The sequence below is a fragment of the Cyrtonyx montezumae genome, unplaced genomic scaffold, assembly GCF_038088225.1.
Source record: "Cyrtonyx montezumae isolate F1298 unplaced genomic scaffold, pur_monq_1.0 scaffold_3, whole genome shotgun sequence".
Classification (NCBI taxonomy): Eukaryota; Metazoa; Chordata; class Aves; order Galliformes; family Odontophoridae; genus Cyrtonyx; species Cyrtonyx montezumae.
In genome coordinates, this window is record NW_027072034.1 from 115,133,987 (window position 1) to 115,150,501 (window position 16,515).

At 44.6% G+C, this 16,515-nt stretch overlaps 1 protein-coding gene across 2 annotated transcripts in view; it reads right to left on the reverse strand.

The window, feature by feature from the left end:
* Positions 1–2,609: 2,609 nt before the first annotated feature.
* The window catches only part of CHST11 (carbohydrate sulfotransferase 11), a 153,880-nt gene continuing 139,974 nt past the window's right edge, over positions 2,610–16,515 (reverse strand). For both annotated transcript variants that reach the window (XM_065743120.1, XM_065743119.1), the window contains exon 3: positions 2,610–5,027. In XM_065743120.1, coding sequence (XP_065599192.1) covers positions 4,179–5,027 — 849 coding nt within the window. In that variant the 3' untranslated portion in view covers positions 2,610–4,178. The remainder of the gene's footprint in view (positions 5,028–16,515) is intronic.

Consider the following 16,515-nt stretch of genomic DNA (forward strand, 5'->3'; position numbering starts at 1 on the left):
AGCAGTAGACAATTTTGAGTCTTCTGCTTGTCCTTACCACCATAATCCTTTGTGAGAAAGCAAAGACTTGTGATCAAAATCCCAGCCCAGAAAGCACGAGTCAGAAATAAAGCACACGGAGAGGAACTTTCTTTCTTCAATTTAATTGAAGTTACTTAGAAAAATAATCAGGCTTGAATGGCTTTTTAAGGAAAGATTCATGAGCAGTTCACACTTGTGTTGGCAATGTATAATTTAGCTTTTTTCTTTATTAACAGTATATTCAGGTATGAGGAGATACTCTTCTACAACAAGCCTTCTACTGCATACAAATAGGTAAAAAAAAAAAAATCCAACCCCACATCGATGTTAAATTATTCGTACACATTGTATTGTGCATGCATGTAAGAAAATAACACTCTCTGTAACAAGAGTAATAGTAAGGACAGTCCCTTTTTTGTACCTGAAAAGTGCAGCAGACTACAGTGAAACCCTAAGACATTTGGGGTTAATTTCTAAAAGCACTTCAGCTCGTGAATTAGTTCACTTGTCTTATGCAGCGCATGGTTCAGGCAGTTTGCAAGTTTCTGTGACAATGGGCGTGGTAAAAGGCTGAAGGATGGGAGAAGGTGGGTTTGGGGCACCCCATGTCCTGGAGCCACCACTGTGTTTGGATGGGCTGAACTCAGTCGGGCTCCAGGTTAAGTTACTTGGGGTGAGCAGTGCCAGGGAAGGAGTTGTGGGATGGCTGCTCCTTGGCCCAGGCTCTGAGGGAGTTGGTGGCAGAGGTGGGACTGTCCCCACTGGTTCCCTGGTTCCTCTCTGTATTCACCACTGCTTGACCGTAACTGATCATAGAATCATGGAATCATGAAGGTTGGAAAAGGCCTCTAAGATCACCTAGTCCAATCGCCAGCCCGTACCCTTCATGCCCACTAACCGTGTCCCTCAGTGCCACATCCACACGGTTCTTGAGCACCTCCAGGGATGGTGACTCCACCGTTTCCCTGGGCAGAACTTCCTTCCAAAACAGCAGCTCCCCAGCTGGACCTTGGCACCCCCTGCACACATCTGTGTTCTTCATCTTGCCCACTCAACTCCTGGGATCAGCTGTGGCCTCAGCAAAGCTGAGCCCTGGAAGGAAGTGGCACTCAGGAGTAGACCAGAGCCTCTGCTCCCCCAGCTGGGAAACCCAGTGAAGATAAGGGGTGAAAGCAGCCCAGTGCCAGGCCCCTTTCCCTGCAGGAGGTGGCTGCTCAGGTACAGCCCTGAGCTTCCTCCTACGTGGGGGCAGGGGAAAGAGATCATTTTTGGCTCGGTCTGAACAGCACACTCAGTAGTCCGAAAAAAAACCAACCCAAGCTATTTGTTAACATTTGTGATCCTCCTTCGACCTGCTGAGGGCTTTGTGTTCAGCAGGCAGGATGCGGTCATACCCAGCACGCCAGCTCTTCATTTAAACTGGAATCCACAACCAACTCACAGCACCCCAAAACAGATCTACCATGTTACATCGACAGACTGTAGCCGTTTGGGATTGGGATTTTCAAAAAGCATGAGGTTTTTAAGGACTGCTCCTGGTCGCCCAGAGGCCATTTCAGGGCCCAGAACCCAGCAGAGGGCTCTGTGGGATGACCAAGGCTGACACCAACAGCGGCAGCCCTCAGAGCTCCTGAACGGGCCTCTTCACCTGCAGATTTCCCATCACAGCTGTTTTCTCTGTGCCTCCAAAGCAGAGAATGCTAAAGAGAATATGTAACAGTGGATAAACACGTGGTGCTGAGAGCAAAGCAAGAAGTATGGAAAGAAGGGGGAAAGCACGTCCTGTTTATAACACATTTACTTTCTAAAGTAACTTCTTTTTTTTTTCCCTAAATGAAAAAAAAATCATATTCTGTTGAAATGGAGTAGCTGACAACTAAGAAAATAGGAAAGAATTATTTGCAGCCTTGGGTACAACACCAAACAAGCACACAAACTGCTTGCAGGGTATATGGGGGGAAACAGAATTACCCTCGTACAGATTTATTATATATTTTTAGCAAACATATACCCACTGAACTGCAGCCAAAAGAAAGACGGGGCACACTGCAATAGGCACTTGCAGCAGCTCCACGTACTCTAAATGAGACAAAACTGCTTTCATGTGAAGCTCTGCTCAGGGATCAGAAAGCACTCAGGAATTCAGAGCTGTCGGATCCAGTGCTCCGCCGGCCGTTCGTAGTAATGGGGTTACAAACAGAAGCTGGGCTGCAAAAACTGTCTGCTGCAGAGTGAGTGAGTGACTCTTTTGGAGACCCAAAGGCTGGCTAAGAGCAAGCACAGTCGCAAAAGGAGTTCAGCTGCTGTTTGCTGTGTTCATTCATTCATCGCTGAGATCCACTCAGTGACTTGTTTTTGCAAAATCAGACAGACCTGTGCCACATCCCTAAGCACGTGGAGTCCCGGGGGCTGTGTCACTCAGCAAGCCATCATCAGCTGCTGCACGCTGTGCCTGCCAGGATCTGGCTCCAGCTGACTTTACCTAAATCTGCTTTTCTTTTTGGAAGTGTTGGGTTTGACTGAAGAAGACAGACACGCAGGCAATGCAACCCCCCTCTGTAACAACCAACCTTCAAACAGATTTTTGGTTCCTACAGATATCTTGACTAAAGCCTGTGCCAGTCGATTCTCTGTTGTTACCTGGACGCACAGTAACAAAGCCTTGCAAAATCAAACCTGCCCCTTGCCCTTTGGAGAGCTGCAGTTTGCCTGGTGGTGTGGACTGCTGCCCTGAGGACCAAGCAGCACGCTGCTGGCCCATCTCACCGGAGGAAAGCCTCCTCTTCCTGCTCTGGACACCTGTTGTTGGCTCCAGACAGGATCCCAGCCCTGCTCCTGCCACCCTCAGGGCCACGTATCTCACTGGCATGGCATTAAATCAAGCAAAACAACCACCACAGAGATCTTGGCCTTAGATAAGAAGGTCGTGTTCTAACACTAGATGTCATTTACATGAAATATTGACCCATGGGAAACCAGAAACATTCCTGTCACTTCATCCCTGACAATTACAGTGAAAAAAGAAGATTCCCCTTTTCCCCATAGGAAGAAGCCATGAAACCAGCATGTCAGAAGCTTGGAGACCTCTTTTATTGCCTTGCATGCTTAGAGATCAACATGAAGATGACTTTCTGATTTTTTAAATAACATGCCCAATCCTTTCTAGCAACGTATCATGACGGGTGGTTTTTGAGCAATTCTAGTTGCCCATCTTAAGATCAAGGAGGAGGCACGACTTTGAGAAGCTGGAGCTCCCTAAATCCCCCATCTTAGATGTGAATTAAGTGAACACCAATTGTTTTGGGCATTCGGATATCTTCATGGTCACATTCAAAGTGCTGATTTTTCAGATGGAGCCATTTGCAAATCCACATTCATTTGGGAGTGGAACCTTCAAATTATGAGACAGTGGGACTCATCATATTGATAAAACCATTAACTCCAGATTTAAAAAAAAAAAGCTCATGGTTTCTCTTCCTAAGGCCTACATTGATATTTGTTGTAATCATGGGTTTAGAGATCAGTTTACAGATCATGTTTCTACCAAAATCTGTTGTATTTTTCCCTTTCAGGTCTAGAAAGACAGCTTTGTAGTAAGTTTAAGTGCAGTATCACTTTCTAAAGTAATTATTTCCATCATTATTCTCAAAGTGTGTGGTATCAAGAACCACTCTTGTATTTACCTCCATGAAAGGATAACGGAAGAATATTATTATCCAGAGACAAGCTCAACTGAGTAAAGAATAAAACCAGATTCCTTTTGTCCAAATGTTATCTTACCTCTGTTGCTAAAGTGAAACCTCCCAAGAGACCATGTTTTAAATAAGCATAAATAATATTAATTAGAACTTGAGGAACTCAAGATCAATGAAATTCACCAGAACACAATTAACATTTTTTTTCAACAGTGTACCAGTATTATTCATTTCTACAGCTAGATCATCACAATCCTGTTACCCTGCAAAGAGAGCTGTCCTTTCTTACAGTTGATTTAAATAATTTTGACTGTGCTGCTCGCAGCATCATTCAAAAGAAAAAAAAAAGAAAGAAAGAAAATTATTAATTTACAAAATAACCCACTCTCCATATTTATTATGACAAATAAAAATCTTAAATAAAACAGGCTTTCTCTCCCCTCTCTCCCCCCAACCCACCCCTCATTCCAATTTCAGGTAGCTTGGCACTGAGTAATTGAACATTAAAAAATCAAGTTTGTAGACTTCATACAGCTGAGTTTGGTGCTCCGAGCTGATGTTCTGGAAGAACTCTGTGGTCATTTCATCAGTAGTTCTCGTTGACTTTGCATAGGTGGGGAACTTCAGGTAGTTGCTGACTCCTGCAAGCTGGAGAATGTAATTTGAATCCTCTTCGAGCGTTTCGTATTTTCCTATGAGGTCATAATGAATGTGGCAAGGGTGGCAGAGGGAGTACACAGTCTGCCAGTGCTCGTTGAAGGGCTCTTCTCTTTGGGTGTGCGGGTCGATGAGATAGGCCACGAACTCTTCAAATTTCACATCATCACCTTTGCGCAGAGCTTCCTGGGTTGCGTTCTTCCTCTGGCGCCTCACGATTTTGGTGCCATAGCGCTTGTGGAAGGAAGTGTTGTACTTTTGGGTGAACTTGTTCCTGTAGGCTGACACCAGTCTCTCAAAAGGCTCACGAACAAAGAGGAACTTCATGTAGTTTTTCAAGCGGTGGTTGATCTCTGGGATGCTGTACTGGTTGAGGGTCTTCAGGTTTGAAGACACGTGGGCTTCGTTGGCCGGGATTTCCATTGGATCACTGTATTTGCCTCTTCCAGTCAAAACCATCATGACTCTCTTCCAGTTTGTGCAGGCCACCTTAGGGACATAGCAATAGATCATTTCATGATCTTCATCCACCACGAGGTGCTTGAGATCATTGGGTGTCAGCACACGGCGCTTCCTGCTCAATACGCTGTTTGCTCGGCACGTGTCTGTCACTTGATCTCGTCTAATCTGATGGAGAATGGCTGTGTTGGACAACTGCAAGGAAAGCACATGAACCATTAAGTCAAGCAGGCTGGAAACTTACTGCCTTATTACTTACTCTACAGGTCAGAGTAAAAGTAGATTAGTGCCTGTAGAAATTTAAAAGAGTTCATTATGAGGCCGAGGAGAAATGTCCCTACATGAGAAGATAAAGCTTTTTTGTCTCCAAATTTGTTGACAAGAGCTGCTTAAATGCTGTTCACATTGTTCAGGGTTTTGCTTTGAAGCCAGTGCAAAGGAGCACAGGCGCTTACACATCCTGGTGGCAAATGTATTTACACAAAACTCAGAGCCTGAGATGTCATCACTGCTTTTGTCAGCCCCGAAAAACCAATCCCCAGTCTGCAATCCCTCCTCCACCTACAGCAAGCATCCCCTGCCTGATTTCTTGATGCTAAGATGGGGCTGGAGAACGCCAGATCTGGAAAGTTTGTCAAAATGAAGACTGTAGTTCTGTTGCTGGTACATTTTATGCTGGGGAATTAATAATCTCAGCTCCTCTGTTGGCTATGACCTTGGCAAAAGACTTGAAGCCCATGGAGACTCCTGCTGGTCCCTAGGGGGAATGTTTGCACAGGCATCATTTCCTGAGGAGCAGGGAGAATATTAACCATAAATCTGCCTCACTGCTAAAGCCAGATTGATAGAAATAAAGAGCACATGGTCTTCTAACACACTCTGCACTATCTTCACCCACAGTCCTTTATTATTTTGTTAATAGCTCCCTAATTTTCTGCTATTATTGCTACTGGATGCTTTGGAGAGGCTGTAATCTGTCTTCAGAGGAGCCCACAGGGCCTACTGGGCAGCTACCACATTCTGTACAGCATGATTTTCTGCCGTAATGAACCCCACTGGGAAACAGGGTCTGTTAGCCCAGGCAAAGGACAACGTTGATGTGGGGCTCCTACCTTTGGTTATTCAGAGCTACTTGAGGTGTCCCAGCATGGGTCCGTGATTTGCTGTGCAGACTGCCCTCACTGCTATAAATGCCTTTTTACATATTCTGGATGAATTTTATCGCAGCAGCAGGGGAAAGGTTTTGGTAATGGCATTTACACTCACTTAATACCGCTTACCTATGGATTTCAAAGAGCCTTATGCACAGTAATTAGTTTAGCCTCAAAGCCAAGCATTAAGGCAAGTATTGACCTTCTAGACTGATAGGCAAAAGATCTGAGATGCCTTCTTGAACGCTGACTCTTTCAAATGTAATCATCTAACGCCTTCTAGGCAGATCAACATGAATCACAGGATCCTGCAGTGAACCAGCTGAAGCAATGCATCTGCTGGGAGCAGGGGCTGGCCTTTGAGCCAATATCAAGCCTTCCCCTACCCTTTGTAACACCCTGGGCAAATGGCTCTGCACCAGGTTGGAGTCAGATCTCTCCCAATTCATATAAGGAAAAAGGTCAACAAACAGGTTCAAAATTAAGAGGCAAAAAGCAACACACAACAAGATCCCCCAAAACACTTTAGTGACAGAAAAATGGACCTAAGCCAAATGTAGGACATCTGAGCTTCGGAATAAAAGGAGATAGAAATGCTACTTTTATGGACAAACCCTAAAAGGCCAGACTTCATCCACCCAATGGAGGCAAAAAATTTTCAACACTTCTGCAGCTACCACTCTCCTCCTCTCTGTGCTGCAGAAGAATGTTCTGGAGGGACAGGGCGCACCAAGGGGCACCTCAGATTTGCACAGGAGGATTTTTCCTTCAGGCCAGCATGTATGAATCTATCCTAGGACCTCTATACTATACTTTTCTTGGATTCCTTGACACCTTCCACTCTCATCACTTCAGTCCCTTGTTTAGCAAAATGTTGGCTAATGGTTAAAACACGCAGTAGCCCAGTGACTCCTTCATTCAGCTTGGCTCAGCTTTTGTGTGTGTGTGGTATCCCCCTGAACTCCTTCCAGGTGCATTTCAAGGGCAGTTTTGTGTCCTAGTCCAAGAGAGAAGACCAGTATGAAATGCACTTCACGTTTCCTAGGGAAATGACTGCTCAGGAGTTTCCAAAGTAAGATGTTAGAAAGCAGTTGTCATGGACCACACAGATTTTTGGAGAAAATCCCCTTTTTATTAGAGAAAAAAAAATAAATCGCTATTTCAATCTATGCTGCCCTCAGAGAGATACAGAAGTAGCGGTCAGCTCTGCACTGGTGAGTTGCCAGGGTGAAATTTTCAAAGCACTAAACAAAACACTATGTGAACATAGAGACTTACAAATTCTCCCCTACAGACAGATGAAATGCCTAAATCTCTCTGTAGATTATCCATCAACATTCATATAACACAGCACTACTGCTTGCCTCTGGTTTCAGTGTAAAAATAAGAAAAGCCTGTATAGATACCGCTCCATTACAGTGTGTTAATGTGCTGTACTTGCTGGTCTTGGGATAAATACAGAATTAAGTGGATAAGATCCCACAACCTGTGTTAGATAGACAATCAGACTTCATAATCTAATGGTTGCTTCTGCCCCTAATCTATGGATGAGTCCTTGTGGAGCTGTGCTTTGCTCCTGATTTCATTCCAACATCAACAGGCTAACCACTTCCTCTCCACCCATTAACATTAATGAGATTTTCAGGCATTCGGCATAAGGAGAAGAATACAGCCTTACTATTTGCAATTGCAAATGAGCTTGTGCTGCATTAAATTCACCTAAAAGACAATGCTTGTGCATTTAGAAGTGGTACTTGCCTCCCACTGTTAACACAGAAGAAATATGGTGAAATGACATCAAAGTGGTCAGCTGCATTTACTAAACATACACAGAGGTGTATGCACCTGCTCCAGGCTGGCTGGCAGCACGCAACACTCAAATAGCAATGTAATGATGAAGAGATATTGCCCTCTTCTCATAAATTGCAGTACCACTTCGTATGGCTGACGGATGAGGAACCATGTAGGAAATATGGCTTTGAAAGGTCCACTTTATCCTTTTTCCCAGACTTCAGTGTGTTGTGAGGTGCAACAATCCCAACCCTCCCACTGAAGGTGATAACCCACCAGCCTTGTTCTCACTGAATGTGCTCTCAGCTACTAAGAGGAAAAAGGTCCCTCACAGATTTCAGAAGGCAGAGACAAGAAGACCTAAGGTATCTACCTCCATGGATGGCAAAGGACAAGTCAAACCCGTTAGGGTCATGGATGTTCTTCCCTCAGAGCTGTTGTAGATTCATCTGAATCCTGACAGACAGACGCTATCCATGGTCCCTGCTGATCTCTCAGTTCAAGATGCCACAGCAATGGCTTGAATCCACCCGGCTCTGGGAGAGGACAGTGTTCAGTGAGGGCCAGGTACTCTCTCAGCCAGGACTTAAAGGGCTTGGGAAGGTATCTAATGGAAGCAGCTGCCCTGCCCAGAGAGGGCTGACAGTCGTTGAGTTGAACAGGGAAGCAATGTGAGCAGAGGGAGATTCCCAAGCTCAGCAGCACTTAAAAGACAAATAAGAGCAGTCTGGTGACACTGACACCAGAAGCTCCTCACCTCCATCAGTCCCAAAGTGACACAAAGGAAGACAACACAGTCCAGCATGCCCTGCAGGAGAGGTTGACTCCTGCACAGCCTACGGGGAGCCCTGAGTGTGCCCCTGCAGCCCATCCCCAGTTCCAGCAGGGGGTGAGGCCACGGCATTTGCCAGTCATTCAGGGCTGTCCCTCCTCAGTGCCAGAAAACACACATGCATGTGCTGGCCACCTGACAGCCTTCAGCCCCAGCACATGGAGGTTATTCCAGGTAAATCACAGTAATGAGAGGGGAGGTATTTCTTTCTGACTGCTTAGGCACAGCAGGCTAAAATAATCTTTAATGGTCTTTCCAAGCCAGACGGTCAAACAGCATGTTCAGATTTAAACACAGGACATTTTTAATTAATTTTTTTTTTTAATGAGCAGAGTAGTGTACTGCAGCTCAGGAGTGGAGATCAACACAATTCACAGAGCTGCCTGCGCTGAAAGCACTTTTTGAATGGAAAAACAGAAACACCAATGTGTCACTCAAAAAATCCAACCCAAAACCCCAACACAAACTTTATTAAATCCAACCTCTCTGTATGAAATGAGTGTGCAAAGAAATATCCACTCACCCTGCTAAAAGGCAGGATTTATTTATTCCTACTGCTCTGCCCGCAGCTGCAGCTTGTTGCCTGCTGTAAGTAGGCTCACAAATCATTGATGCTGGAAGCGCTAACATGACATTAGGCATGGCAGACTCAAGGACAAAAGTATTCAAATCAGCTTAAAGAAGTGGATCAAAATACTATGGCAGGGGTTTGCAGACCCATGCCCTGCTATATTGCTAATTATTTATCTTCAGTTTTGAATTAACAAAGCCTTTGTAGCACCCTTTAGCTCCCGAGTTGCATTTGTGTTTGAGGTTTGACTACTGTCCTGTGCTGGAATTATGCAGGTTGCTGTAAGTGTTCCTGTTATCTGTGGTGGTTCAAGCATCCACCAAAATTAAGAGCATCTCCACTGCACTGGGAATTGTGCCTATCCAGCAGCGCTGTTAAGCTTAGGATGAACCAGAGCTCATCTTCACCGCCATCTTCTTGAGAGTTTTTATGTAGAAGGAGAGCAGAGAAGACCCATAATCCACTGAAAGCAAGGTCTTAAAGTGAAAAGTGTCAGGCAGACTAACTATAGGTGGCACTAATGGTCTTGCTTGTGTGACATCTACAGCAACTGAGAAATCCCTTGTCTGAAGGCTCTCAAACATGAACAGCTCTCCTTCCTCCTGCCCATCAATCACACCATCTGAATTTCAGAAGGTGCTTGGGATTTACTATGTAGAATATTTCTTGGTGTTTGTATTTTCCCAAATGTTTACAGCTGTTTTTATTTTTAGTATGATGCTTCATATAAGCACATTTCCTATCTTGTTCTCACATAAAAAAAGCTATGAATATGATTGCTGCAATCTTGATGGACTGCCTTGAAGTTGAAAACGTATTTTAGACATTATTTTAGTGGCTAGCTTTAAAAGTTGAGTTCACAACTGCCATCCTTGGTATACACATATTCTTTCATCAAGTTCTAGGCATCTGGCTTGGTTATATGGTCTGATTTTTCAGTAGTCCTTTGGGGAACTGGGAGTTGGACTCGACAATCCTATGGGATCCTTCCAACTCAGCATACTCTATCACTCTGTGAGTCAGACTGTTTTCGTAAGAACACTCATCATTAGACAATAAAAGGGAAGTAACCAGGCTTCACGCTTTATAATCTGAACACGAACACTTCTAATAAATGACACATTATTATTCATTACTCTTCATAGATTTATACAGATGACAGAAAAGAATGGGTATGTGAATCAAGACAACGAAACTAAAAGAATAAGGAAATTTTAGATAAAGAGACTTAATTATACTGACCTGGGCTGAAAAAAGAGGTAATAGGTTTGAAATGTTTCACACACTGATTTATTTGACGTTTCATAGTATATTATTCTTTATTTAACTTTTTCATAAAAATCTCACAATTCAAATAACCCTAGCAAAACCTCAACCAATATTTGTTCAGAGTCCAATAAAGCAGACTAGAGAGTAGACAATGCTTATGGGAGATGGAGATGTTTAACATCATCCCTGAGAACTCACAGATGGACAAACTGGAATGCAAATTCACTATGAAAACGTCTTCACACAGTGGCTGAACAGTAGAAGATAATAAAACTAATATTAACTTACTTAGAAGCATTTGTGCTAAGAAAATGTTAGAGACAAATCGTATCCTCGGAAGAAAAACTCATAAAATATTACAAAGCTGCCTTCTTTTCTCTATTTAATTCATTGAACTTACTGCCCCACAGAGAAGATAAGGCCAAATAGGCAGTTACTTCAAGTAATTCTCTTTATTGCAACCCAAGATAACAGTGCTATTTTAAATTCCCCCTGTACGGAGTACACTGGAGGTATGAAAAAAAAAAGAAAGAAAGAAAGAAAGAAAAAGAATCAAATCTTTTGAGGGAAAACCATCTTACATAGCAGCTGCTGGCACTGTATTATCGCAAATCCTAAATACCAAATACATGGATTTGGGAAGAAAAGAGTGAGCCTCCTTCAAATGACAATGCCTCCTGTAGCCCCAACCGTCTTTGGGAGCTTTCAATTCCCATTCTACTAGAAATTGTCTGGTCTCAGGGCTCATTTGGCATGTAGGGCTTGGGGCTGACAAGGTGAATGTACACACTTATAAAAGGTCTATTTTGAACAGGAAGATGGAAAAGTTGGAAGTGCTGGGGAAGAACAGGTAGAAAGATCAATGGTCTATCCACATAGGGTGACTGAACTGCGTGTCCATAGGTATCTTGTAAACACAGGACAGGCAAAATCGAAGTGACAGAGAGAAAAGGAATCATTTGGAAGTCCAGAGAAGCAAAAACTCTTAGAGCCAGTGTGTTTCTTGGGTCATAATGCATTGAAGACAAGCTTAAGACTGTCACTGTAGGTACAAAGAACATTTTGCCATCATCTTCTCAGTGTTTCACGGCAGAAAAGGGCCAGGGGGCAAGGAGAATTCGGCAGAGAGCCAATCCATTTTCATCTCACAGCCAAATGAGCGGATGAGACCCAGGGCTGGCTCCGACCCGCTGTGACAGATGGGTGATGGCAAAGGCTGCACTGCCATCCTGCAGCACGGTTCTGCCCAGGGCTCGGCCTTGCCACTGCCTCGACAGGGAAGGACAGCACATGATGGATCTGCCTGCTCCTGGCTCATTCTTAAGTGCTGCCATAAATCACTGGTCGTATTAAAAAGCTGAAAGGTCTGGATGTCTTATGAATTTCATTTCAAAATGAAAACTTTCCGGCCTTTCCCCTCCAATGCACACACATACGACCGGAGCTCAGCTCCACCTCTATGTACAGCCCGCAAGCTCAGCCACGGTCCTGCTAACCTTTCCAAGTCCCCAGGCATAGATGATCTGTGACAGGGAAAGGGGACCTTGCAGTGGGATGCAGCAGCATGCCACATCTGAAGGCATGAGGGTGTGCTGATGCCCTCTCATCTGAGTGGGGGTCCGTGGATTTGAAGTTCACAGTGCATGAGCTCTTCCTGAGTGACTTGGAGACACCTCACTGTGAGCCACAGAGCAGGACAACCCAGGCCCAGAAAGAGCTCATGCACTGTGAACCTCAAATCCACCATCTGCTGTACTCCGCTACTGCATCTCTAACTGGGAGCTGCAGATGTGGTTTTCAAGGAGAGACTTGAGAAGCAATTAGCAAAAGGCATGCCTGGGATATCTGCAAGTGGTGCACCAGGAGGAGCACTGGGCTGGGGTATGGAGTCAGCCAGGGTGGAGCTGGGAGTAGTCCTTGAAAAACAGAGCAAGGAACTTCCATCTTAATGTAGCTGGTGTCCAGGAGACAATGGAAACACTGACATCTATTGCTCTGTTGCAAAACATTATAGTAGGAGGGGTGAGATAAACTGGGTGGAGCAGGGAAACGGGATGAAGCGGATAAGTAAATTCACAAATACATTTAAAAGATCCAGAAGGAGAAAGGGAATAATCTGTTCTCTGGATTGACTATGTAGTAAAAGAGTTAAACTACAGAAACTCATTCTAGATGTGAGAAAAATCCCAATGGATAAGCTTATCCAATGGATAAGCCATGTCTGCGCTGAAATACAGAGAGGTATCTTCAGCATGAGAAACCTCCACGAAACTGCTGGGAAGGACCATAAGTGACTCTACCATGTGCACAGGTGTCTCTCTGCAAGTCCTCCAGATTCTTTACTTGTACCTCTGGATTGCAGCTTAGGTGTCACACAGTCAAGTAGAAATACTTATTTTCTTCCCAGCAGGATTCCCGCTCTTTTAACTGAATACAATTTACTCAGTCCCGTGCTAAATCAGAGTAATCCATTTCCAATTTTTAACTCAGCATGCGATGCACCAATATTGCTCCCAAGGTTTACAAACCCAAATAAGAAAAGCAGAAGATAGTTGCTGCATAGTTGGTTTCTTTACATGTAATTCAAAGCTTGCAGCAACAAGTCAGAGGAAAGGGGCACCACACAATGGCTTATTTATCTGTGCTGAGCCCACATACCCCACTGCTGGGCTGAGTGCTGTGTATGGCAGAAACAAGAAGAGAGGTCGTCTTGTATCTTCATCTCTTTTTCCTTATATAAAGACCTGAATGAATTCATCTGGAAACAGATTAGAAAAACACCTAAATCCTCTGGATAGTGGATTTTTCATCTTTAAGTACGTTACTACAAATTAACATTGAATTTCTTCTGTTTTCTTTGGTGAAGTTATATTTTGCTCAGATGAAACCTTGCTGCTCCATGGCTCTGGTCTATTTATCCATGCTGCTCACTACTGTTCACAGAGGGTAGCTAACCAGGGTTGCTCTTTCTCCACAGCCTTAATTACAGCAGCTCCAAAGTTCCCACCTTTCTGCCACCATTCCTCCTGCTTGAGATGACAAAAGATCTCTTCTATTAAAACGCCAGCATCCATCTATAATCTCAATTACAATAGGCTTCCCGGGAAACCTTTCTACCATGGAATGAAAAATGATTCTGGGTTAATAACATGAAAAGCCTGTTTCATCGAGAGCTTCCTAGATGTGATTCTTCTACCCTGAGACTAATACCAGCAATTCCAGCCCTGAGGGATGCTCAACCCCTCATAAGCCACCAGCATTCACTCCAACTCCAGTGGTATCAGGGTGTGGACCAAAGAGGGACCAAAGCAAAAGACTGAAGATGCACTGCAACAAAGGAGAGGGATTTGTTTGCTTCTGCAAGGATTTCTGACTTTTTCTGCTTTAAATCCTGACAAACCTGACAGGGTCTGACTCGCCTTCTTACATCAGAGCATGTGGGCAATGTTAAAAGTAAGTTTTGCCAGTAGTTAGCACAACAGGAAGGTACAATTATTAGCATGAAGCCTTGCTATTTTTCCTCATCTCTACAGCTGTGTTTACTGTGATTTCTAAGGATCTCTGTCTCATCTAATAACAGACCCATTTAGGTGCTGCATACTCTGTGTTAGCTTACAATGGAAGAACAAATTCTTAGTATGCTGTTTAAAATGGTGTATTTTTAAACCATTCTCTCAACTGAAAGAAATTGCATATAGTCTCTTCTTCCCCTTTCTGTTTTTTTTTTTTTTGTTTTTTGTTTTTTTTTTTTTGTTTTACTGTTTGGTCTTGTTTCAGCCTCCCAAGCCAAGTCCAGCAGAAAAGACCTCTCCAAGCTCTCGTTTTCAGGGCCCTTTCTTGGCTTGGCCAACCACAATCTCCTTGCTCCTGCCATGGCTCCTGAACGTGCCAGGTCCCTGTCAGTCTCCTCCACGTCTGCTGATGGGGCTGGTTCCCTCTTCATCGCCCTTGTACCCTCACTGCATGCCCTTCGGCATGTCAAATCCCCATCGCAGGTCCTTGCTGCCACTGAGGTAACCGCAGCGCTCACTGAGGGGATGGAAAGAACAGGGGATCCCCCTGCCCCATCCCCCTGCCTGCCAGCAGCAGGGCCAGGAGAGAGGGAGAGGTGCCAAGGCTGCAGCCCTGAAGCCCAACAGAGTGAGTTGAGGCATTGAGCTGTGCACACGGTGAGAGGCAGTGTGTGCCTGATGGAAACGTGCCCTCTCCTTTGCAGTGGAGAACAGGGCGCTTTCTGTCCCAGGCACAGGGCTGGGGCTGTTCCTGCTCCTGCATGGGAGAGGGCTGTGCTGTGCTGTAAGCTGCCAGCACAGGCAGCCTCCCTTCAATGCAGGTAGCACACGGCGTCTCAGGGTTACACAGAAATGAACTTAGAAGGAACTGACAGACACTGCAGCTTGGTGCTGCCCTGGCTCACTGAATGGAGCTGGTCCTTCTCCAGAGCTGCCAGGTGACAAGCATTCAGGGGTGGGGAAAAGTGACAAGTTCACATAGTGCTGGAACAGCTGATACTCCTGACAGTAGAAGCCAATCTGAATTACAGTTCGCAGCTAAGAGAGCTGTCATTTCAGGCTCTGTGCAGTCACTTCCACCCACCAGCTCCATACGAAGGAAGAGCTGATGGTTCCTCCCCTGGCTCATGCAACAGCACCACTGAGCCCTTCACCCCGAGAGGGTTCCTATGGCACGAACGTCTCCCATAGACAAGCTAGTAATTAACAGAGGATTTTGCCCTTTGAACGCATCACGATTTGGACAAGATGAATCAGTGCGGCTGACTTAGAGATTAACAACGGCCTCCAAATGCTCTGAACCCTTTTAGCTTTGCATTTCAAATATGAAAAGTGATTTTGTGAAAGTATGCTTAGCCTGTTATTTCTAAATCCCTTCTGGAGGTTAATGGTAGCTGGAGCAGGTCACCATGTGAAGGTCCCATTTCCAAGGACCACATTTAAATGCTTTTGATCTGGCTTTGATCTGCAACTCTATATCCATTCCCATACTCCATACCCATGTGTATTTTCCAGCTAGCACAAGGAAGGAAATCTTACAGAGCCTCTTCTCAACTCCTGTTTTTAGAGATTTTCTCTTCCTGCTCCATGACCTAAACTTTATCTCTGGCTTTGTTTTGTTTGAAAACAAGCTTCATTCACAAGGGAAAGTATTACACGGGATTCACTGCTCCCAGGAACACACTGTAATTGTACTCTCCCCATCACCTTTCTTTTTACAAGTGCCAGTACATGCCCCCACATTCAGCCTCTTCCCACACATCTTTCTGGATGTAGTGAAGGCTCCCCAAATTAATGTCACTGTGTATGCTCAGCCCCTTGCTAATGCTATACAGATAAGCCTAGTTATTTTAATGTTAGCCTTAACTCTTCATTCCGCCTGATTTTCTTTTTTCTCACGTTTTGCACTGCTGTTTCTCACCCTCTTCAGCTGCTCTCCATTTAACCCCCAAAGCATCTCTTCTGCAAGCTGCACCAGAGCTGAAGTTGAACTTTCAAACCCACAGAGGGCTGGGAGCAGGGGGGGGGAGATGCAAACATTTTTAAAGAAAGGCATAAATGTTAAACAGGATGAGTTAGAGGCTGCTCTGTAAGACACATAGTAGTATGGAGATTAAGATAAAGCAGCTACCACACACTACTAGTTTAAACTTGATGCAGACCATCTGCTCCTGTTTCACTTTTAATGATTCATGCTCCCTTGTCTGCAGCTCCAGCGAGAGAAGGACCACCTGAGCAGAAATAAAATGACAGGTTCGCTTACACCATTTCCAGGAGGAGAAAACACTTGCCAAGTTTAGCTGAGAAAAATGGAACTGCCGAGCAGGCAGCGAGGCTATTCAGAGCAACAGTCTAGTGACACTTTTCATTCCCTCTTTACTTACTCCAGTGCTGAAGGCAGGACTGGGCCCTTCTTGTCCTCCCTTCCCTATTTACTTTATCTGGACCAAGTGTGATCACTAAATCTTAGGAGCTCAACAGCAGCCCATAACTACAGGCTGTTGGGATTACCATGAGATCTCTCTTTTCTCTGCAGTGAGGTGGTGGAGCAGTCCTG